The sequence below is a fragment of the Pholis gunnellus genome, assembly GCF_910591455.1.
Source record: "Pholis gunnellus genome assembly, chromosome: 9".
Lineage (NCBI taxonomy): Eukaryota > Metazoa > Chordata > Actinopteri > Perciformes > Pholidae > Pholis > Pholis gunnellus.
Genome location: NC_136535.1, coordinates 5,726,855 through 5,734,399, shown reverse-complemented (window position 1 = coordinate 5,734,399; position 7,545 = coordinate 5,726,855). Strand labels below are relative to the sequence as shown.

Genomic DNA, 7,545 nt, shown 5'->3' with positions numbered 1-7,545 from the left:
GATTTACTTCTGCCAAAAGCTGTCCTTTAATCAAGTAAAATGTTAAGTTAATGGATAGAGTGCAAGATTGACCATGCACATGTAGCTTTAAACCTGCATTCGACTAACGGTGTCAGAATGCTTCAAACAAAGACGTCATTGGATGATTGAAACCTCCTCTTTTCTAGCTGATTTCGGATCCTGCGTCCAACAATTCCACACAGCGATTGACCAATTGTGTCCTTGTGTGTGTCCTTATGTTGACTGGCTTGAGTTGAGCAATGCTAAAAAGGTAAAAGTAATTTCTTTGGCAACTTGCTCATGGAGTTATTCATTTTTGACACATACATTAAATCTCCAGATAGTGTAAGCTGTTGTTTAGTCGGTTATATTATATTTCAAAATGTATGAATCATTAGGTTCAGTTCATCCGATGTCAAGTATTTTGAATCTTTTGTTCCGTTTTTGTTCTGTTTTTTGAAATTAGTTTCATTCTAATCAAAATAAAATAGTGTTTCTCATAGTTAAAGTAAAAGTGTTGCCTTCATGTTTTTAGATGGACAAAATATGTTATAAAAAATTGTTCATACAAACAATAAAATATATAAATCCTCTGATATATGTCGTCTCATATTTAAGTGCAGTACAAATATTTTTTGTCTGTTCTTGCAAAGATCTAATTTGATCTTTTTCACTTCACTTAAAGCTTAATGCTTTTTTATATATGGAACTGCACTTCTGTATAAATAAAGTCATGCTCAATGAAAACTAAGCATGTTTTAAAGAGTTTATTTTATGCAATGTTTTTTGTAAAATATTACTGATGGTTAGAAAGAACAATGTTGACCCAAATAGGATTTAAGAGCTCATTGATTTGGAAAAGTCTCCCAGGCCTGGGAAGTGTTGAGCAGGAGGTCATTATATGAATGCAATGTTACTGCCCCGTCTTCCTAATGATGATTTTTGGTTACAATGAGATCTAGTCCTACAATGTCTTTGGTAGGCAAGAAAAAAAACATGGAAACCATTATTGCCATATGATATTCACACTGTGGCTTGCTAAGATATAAAAACTAGAAATGTGTGTCCTGCTAAGATATAAAAACTTGAAATGTGTGTGTGTGTGTGTAAAAGGGCCTCACAAGTTGTGAATGCTAGAAACAGAGCCCCACAAAGTGGGTAAAAAACTAACATAAGAAAAAAAGTTTAGAATTTTGATATATTAAATAGATGATAATTAAATAGATTTTTTTTTTATCTTACCTGATTTTTTACGGAGGTGTAGGGCCACTGGAAAGGGTGGACCCCACATTTGGGTGAAAAAAGTTCGGACCCAGCAAAGGGGGAAAACAAGAATGTGTGTGTGTGTGTGTGTGTGTGTGTGTGTCCTTGTACATCTATCTTTGTGAGGACCACGAGTTTGACGATCAGAGTGAGGACATTTTTGCCGGTTCTTTAAGGATTTTGTTTACTTGTGCCTGTATTAAAATGTATCAGGAGCACATATCTCTATCAATCTGTTATGAGTAGTTGCAAAAGATCCATGTGTGTTTCCCATAAAGACAACATGAGAGAGTTTTGATTGTTACATGGGGCATCATTTATTGTCCAGTTATAATTTACAACCAAAAAAACATTTTCTTTCAGTGCATAGCCTTTCCAGACTATGCATGGATTGATCCCAGGATGTGACAGAGAAGATGGGGAGCGATTCAATTAAAGTGACAGGAAGCAAGGAAGTAGTAGAGAGAAAAGTGGAGTGTCTTCTTGAAGGAAAGAAGGGAGTAGAAAGTAGCCAGTTGGCCGAAACCAGTAAAATAACTTTACAACAAGACTACCTGTTCATTTTTTATCATGTAAAAAAAACAAACACAGACAGTTATTCAGTCATTGCTTGTCTGTCCACTTTACTTCTGGGCAGGGACCATGCCATCAATAGACTCTCCCTTCTCAAGCTTCTTCTCCATCTCAACCATCAGCTTGACACCATCAACCACCAGCTGGACCTGATCCACCTCGGAGGAGCCCAGACGGTCAGCGTTGGAGATATCGAACACACCACCCACGGAGGCTGTGTCCACACCACCTAGAAGGAAAAGTAGGGGAGAAAAAATGAGTCCTCTTTCTACCTCAAGCACTCCCTCACCCTCCTCCCTGAGACTGATGTGACATTGAGGTTAAAGTCGACTGAATATTGCCGCTTGACTAACTCGAGCTTAGCAAGACTGTTTCTTCCATTAACTAAATGTATGTTCAACAAAGGTTGCTCCCTTACAGTTACTCCAATAGTCTGAGTGAGAATCGGCAGAAAAACAATTCAAGTCAAGTACTTCCTGAAAATTCCTCTCTCTAGATATTTCGGAGAAAATTAGGCACTAAGTAAGAGGGCGGGAAGATATTAATGCTACCAACCAGAACAAATGGAGCAAATAATACAAAAGAATATATATTTTTTAAATGTATTGAAATTGCAGTGTGTAGGTATTTGGCGGCATTTTGTAGCGAGGTTGCGGAAGTGTGTAGGAGAACTATGGTGGCCGGCGTAAAATCGCGAATGGCCCTATCCAGAGCCACAGTTTGGTTTGTCCGTTCTAAGATACCATAGAAACATGCTAAAGTCAATGTCAAGAATTAAAAATCATGTTTCGGTTAGTGTTTTGAGTAACTTCTCTTTATCTTATTCCGTGTATTTTTATTTCCAGCACATTTCCTAATAAATGCTAATTTTGCGCTTAATTTTTTACCTCGCCCCATCCAGCTGCATTATGTTTAAAGCTGCAGCTCTTGGGGCTCCTTTGAAAATGCTAACTTCTGACTAGCTTTAAGACTTTGAAATTTTTTTCTTTTTTTTGTACCTGTGCCACGTTTCTGCAGACGCAGCCTGGTCAGGATCTCCTCGAACTTGGCATGTGTGCTGAGCTTGGGCAGCTTGACGTGCACGCCACCGCGCAGGCCGGTTCCCAGGTTGGAGGGGCAGGTCAGGATGTAGCCCAGATGCTCATTCCAACTGAAGCCGTGGTTGTGCTTCTTGAAGATATCCTCAATCTGAGCAATGATGAGGAAAGTGATATGAATATGCTTAAAATATAATTACGGCACAGAGAAAGTATCCATAGGAATTTGTTTTGCACATAAGAGGTGAAATGGCTTTAACCCAGTGGAATTGTGCAGAGTTTGTCAACATAACTGCATTTAGATGTTTTTGTGTTTTACCTTCTTCAGGCCAACGCAGAAGCGTCTGAAGACCTCCTTCATGTTGCCTCCAAGCTGCATGGAGATCACACGCAGATGATCCTCCTCGTTCACCCAGACCAGGAAGGTCTTGTTGTCGTTGTGCCTGGAAGACGAATGTCCAGGTCAGTTTCACATGATTTGCATACAGGACAAAAGGTTTGTGAGCCAGTAATTTCATACAATTTGAACAATGTTGCATGAGTATGATTTGGTAGAAATGTTTCTCAAAGCTGAGCTGTGGATTTAATTTGTAGGATGTCAAGCCACTGTAAGGGGCCGTGTATGCTGCAGCTGTGCACACTGGGCTTTGGTATTCATGACACACTTTAACAGATGTTTTAAAACAGGAATAATCAGGATTTTCATATTAGGGCTGTTGGAGAAAAAGTTCTAAAGTTTGGCTTAGGAAGATGGGAGACTTAAGCTCAGAGGGTGTTGAGCGAGTGTGCATTGACGTGTTTGTATGGGCACATAAAATCTGCTCTTACAGTTGATCATACAGCACATATCTGATCATCTGTTTGCTTTCTAAACTTGGGGAATACCAATAAATTCGTACATGTGTATCCATTTTCTATTTCATTTCCATTCTGTGTGTCGCTCACCAGATGCCTCTGCCGTCGGGCCAGTCACGGGCCATACCAGCGCAGGTCAGCAGGGGAGACACGGGCTTGTCGAACAGGAAGTGATCATTGATCAGCAGATCCTGCTCGGCATCGGTCATGCCGTTCAGGGGGTAGTACTTTCCCTTGAACTCACCATCCAGACTGGCCAGGGCTGAAAGGAAAGAACCAAGGAAAGTGGACAGAGTCAGTCTCTGACGAGTATATCTTGCGTTCTACAAACCATCGTGTTGGACTCATAGAGTGTTGTCATTGTTGTCATCAGGTTGACACTCACCCTCAATGGACAGCTTCTCAATGCCTCTGCGCTCTCCACGGCTGTTGTGGGGCGGCAGGGTGAATCCCTTGATGCTGCGGCCGGTACGGACACGGCTGGACAGCACGTAGTTGGGGTCCAGGTCATCACCACCCTGAGGGAAGAAGAAAAACACAACAGACACATTATTGTAATATCGTAGCCATTGTTTTTTGATGTCTTATTTAAAAACTGACTTGCTTCACATGAGGATTTGGACTGAGTTTTATAAAAGTTTAGGAGTGGATAAATGGTTTACTGAAGTTTACTTACAATTGATAAGTTAATGGCCATTCATTTGGTGTGGAAGCTTCCCTCCCTTCTTAAAGCTGTGCTGATCTAAAACAATACCAGCCTGCAGGTCTCCACCGCTCACCTTCAGGTTCTCGAAGTTCAGGTCGGTCTTGTGCTTGTCGGTGGGCTTGTATCCGCCATGACGGTCGGAGATGATGGGGTCCAGCAGATCCTTGAAGACCTCATAGCACTCCTCATCACCAGCAACGCAACCCACGGTCATGATGAAGGGGTGACCTTTGGGACAAGGGGGAGGATGGGGAAGTTGGTAACATTGCTAGTTCAACTTTGAAGATTATGTATGGAGGGATACTGTCCTCTTATGCCTGTACCACCGTGTGACAGCGGCAATCCATAATCATAACAGTAAATTTTCATATCGCTTTGGTTAAGGTATGTCTCCTCAAACCCTATCTTTGCTGCGTTAGTCTCTATGCTGATGACTTGCTCCTTCTTACCAGGGTTGTCAACGCCAGTCTGGATGACGTCATCTACTGTGAAGCCGCTGGGAGTGGACTTTCCCCTCAGCTTGGCGTAGATCTCCTTGGTCAGCACCTACAATAGATGACACCCAGGTCAGCGATAACAGTCATGTGATTTTCTTTTAGTAGTAATAGTTCCTTTTTGTATCTTAGCACTAAAAAAAAATCTTCTGGTTCTAATAGCAACAATTCAAACATTTGTATTTTAAGTAACATTATTTATTCCTGTGTAGGACAGTGGCTAAAGGTAGTTACGTGTTGCCCTAGTGAAGGCCATTATGACGCGCCCCAGTGCACATACGGCTGGCAACCGTTTATAAGGAAAACCAAAGCAATCTAATTTAAAGAGTTTTGCTCTCTACCATCTTTTCTTACTGCAGCTTTTATATGTGAAAGGCATTGCTGCCCGCTTGGCTCGCTGATGTGCTCAGCTTGTCAGTCTTTACAGTTTTCGCACCTAAACTTGGTACAGTACTTCGTAAGCTTGGCCACATGATCATGTAGAGACTTGTCATTGGGCAACATCAACATACGTATTACCCATCAAACATCTTTGCAAATCTGTATATACCTGTATATACGAGATGTTCTTTGACCATAGGCCCATTTCCAAGGTTGCTATCTGGGGGATTCAAGTTGTTGTTGCAGGGGGGGCTTGCTCTTTCTATGCACCCCCCACCCCCACAGGTCCCAGTGCACTGCATGGACTGTCTATATTTATGCCACTGGTGCAGGATGTGTGTTTTGGGTGAGTTGCCATGGATAGACAATGTCAGAGTAGGATTTTGTACCTTGGCCATGTGGTTGTTGTGCAGGGACAGATCGGGGAACTCCTCGTCTCCCGAGAACTTCATCTTGTAGTCATTATGACAGTTCTTCGCCATGGCTGCAATTCTTACTCCACCTGGGAAGAAATGAGAAAAAGAGAAGGTGTTATTATTTAGAAACTCATTTGTTGCGATTGCAATATATAAGAGTGGAAAGTTTGGAGTTGTTTTACAGACTCAGGTCTATTCAGGCACTTTTTTCCAAATTGTTTTAATTTAGAAGAACATTATAGAAGCAGCCCTGAAAGGGGGGGGGGGGGGGGTATAGTTTTACAAGCTACAAGATGTACTTGTCAAAATGATCTGTCTTTGTTGCAGTGATGTAACTAAGCAGCCTGAGACACAAACATAGTGAATACCATATTTCTTATCTGGTAATTCTCCAAGTTTTTCAAGTGCCTTCTCTATGAGTCCTCTGGTGAAGATGAGACACCGTCTCATTCTGTTTTCTTATCTTTCTTTCTTACTTTTTTATTTCTCTCTCTCTCTCTCCCCCCCCCCCTCTCTCCCTCTCTCTGTCGGTCAGCTGCTCTCTTGACATGCTTTCCGTCCAGCTGTCGTGCCTCTCTGACTGTCTCACCACCTGTCTCCCCCCTCACAGCAGAAGATTATTAATAGCGTGGCTGTGCCCCCTCTCTCTTGTCCTGCACCCCCTCCCATGTCACATTAGGATGAATGATTTTCTCTTCTCTCTCTCTCTCTCTAACTCCATTCAGCCTCAGACTACTGCAAACTTAGTCGTACAATGCTGCAATACAAAGCAGAAAAAGTGCTTTGGTACCAGAAGCAATAAAACATTTAAAGTCCTCCGTCTCTTCATACTATATCTATTACAAGCCAATCTGTCTCTCCATCAGACAGAGTTCTGTAAGTTTGGTTGAGGTGCAGTTGATTGATGACACCTGGTGCACTAAAAGGTCAAAGCATTGCATGCCTCACTGATGGCCCCACAACTCCCATGACTAAATCAAGCGCCCTAAACTATTCGAGGACGCACTTCAAGTCTGCCCTGCTGGCGTCAGCAACAGCTGATGGCCACAACTTTTTTCAGTGACACCTCACTGCATACCATTGCTACCCATGTCCAAGAAAACCAAGAGCTTCAAGAGAAGTTTCACTACAATGTGCACTGATAGAGAACGATCAGAGGAGATTTTAGTAGTTTCCATTCCATCCACAAAAAGAATGCGTGGAGACAAAAAAAAGTTTTCATGGCTCCAGTGGAGGAATCTGTCTGACAGAGATTTGGTTCAAAATGTTTCCTTGTCTTAGAGTAATTTAGTTTTTGGGCTAAGGGAGAGGTGTCTGTCCATACTGATATAGAAAAATCTCCACAATCTTTCCCTTTGGATTTATGAAAAAGCCTGACTAAGCATTGATTTGCTTCTTTTTTTTTTACCTGGTTAGGAGAAAAGAAAGAGGTAACAAATCCCGGGATCAGATCCTGTCCACCGAATGTAGGAGTTGCCCAACTTTGCCAGATGAAGGGCTTAAATATTTATACCTAGACCTCTGTCCCTATTGGCTGACTGGACTCGGGGTCCCCTCGTTTGATTGGTCGCAGGGGGTCTTCTGTGTCTGGGTGACTTTCTAAAAGGCAAGAACCAATATCACACAACACTTGAGCCAAGAGGCGAGTAACAGCTGCGGCCACTTGGTCCAACCTTTTCACCTTCTGCCTGCTCGTAGCTGCTGGGAGCCTGCAGGGCAGAACAGTAGTGGACAGCCGTGTACAAAAGCACATGCGCCCTCATATGTTTATATATTAAATGCATGCGCAGCCATTATTGCACTGGTGGTGAAATTAGATT

At 42.2% G+C, this 7,545-nt stretch overlaps 1 protein-coding gene across 1 annotated transcript; it reads right to left on the bottom strand.

Annotated features, from left to right (window-relative positions):
- Positions 1 to 1,555: 1,555 nt before the first annotated feature.
- Positions 1,556 to 7,230, bottom strand: ckmb (creatine kinase, muscle b). Its single transcript, XM_079166122.1, has 9 exons — positions 7,134 to 7,230; positions 5,699 to 5,811; positions 4,884 to 4,980; positions 4,508 to 4,662; positions 4,114 to 4,246; positions 3,819 to 3,990; positions 3,193 to 3,316; positions 2,835 to 3,024; positions 1,556 to 2,065 (listed from the first exon to the last, which is right to left on the bottom strand). Exons 2-9 carry the CDS (start codon positions 5,789 to 5,791, stop codon positions 1,887 to 1,889), a joined length of 1,143 nt encoding a protein of 380 aa, XP_079022248.1. The 5' UTR covers positions 5,792 to 5,811; positions 7,134 to 7,230; the 3' UTR covers positions 1,556 to 1,886.
- Between the last annotated feature and the right edge of the window lie 315 nt (positions 7,231 to 7,545).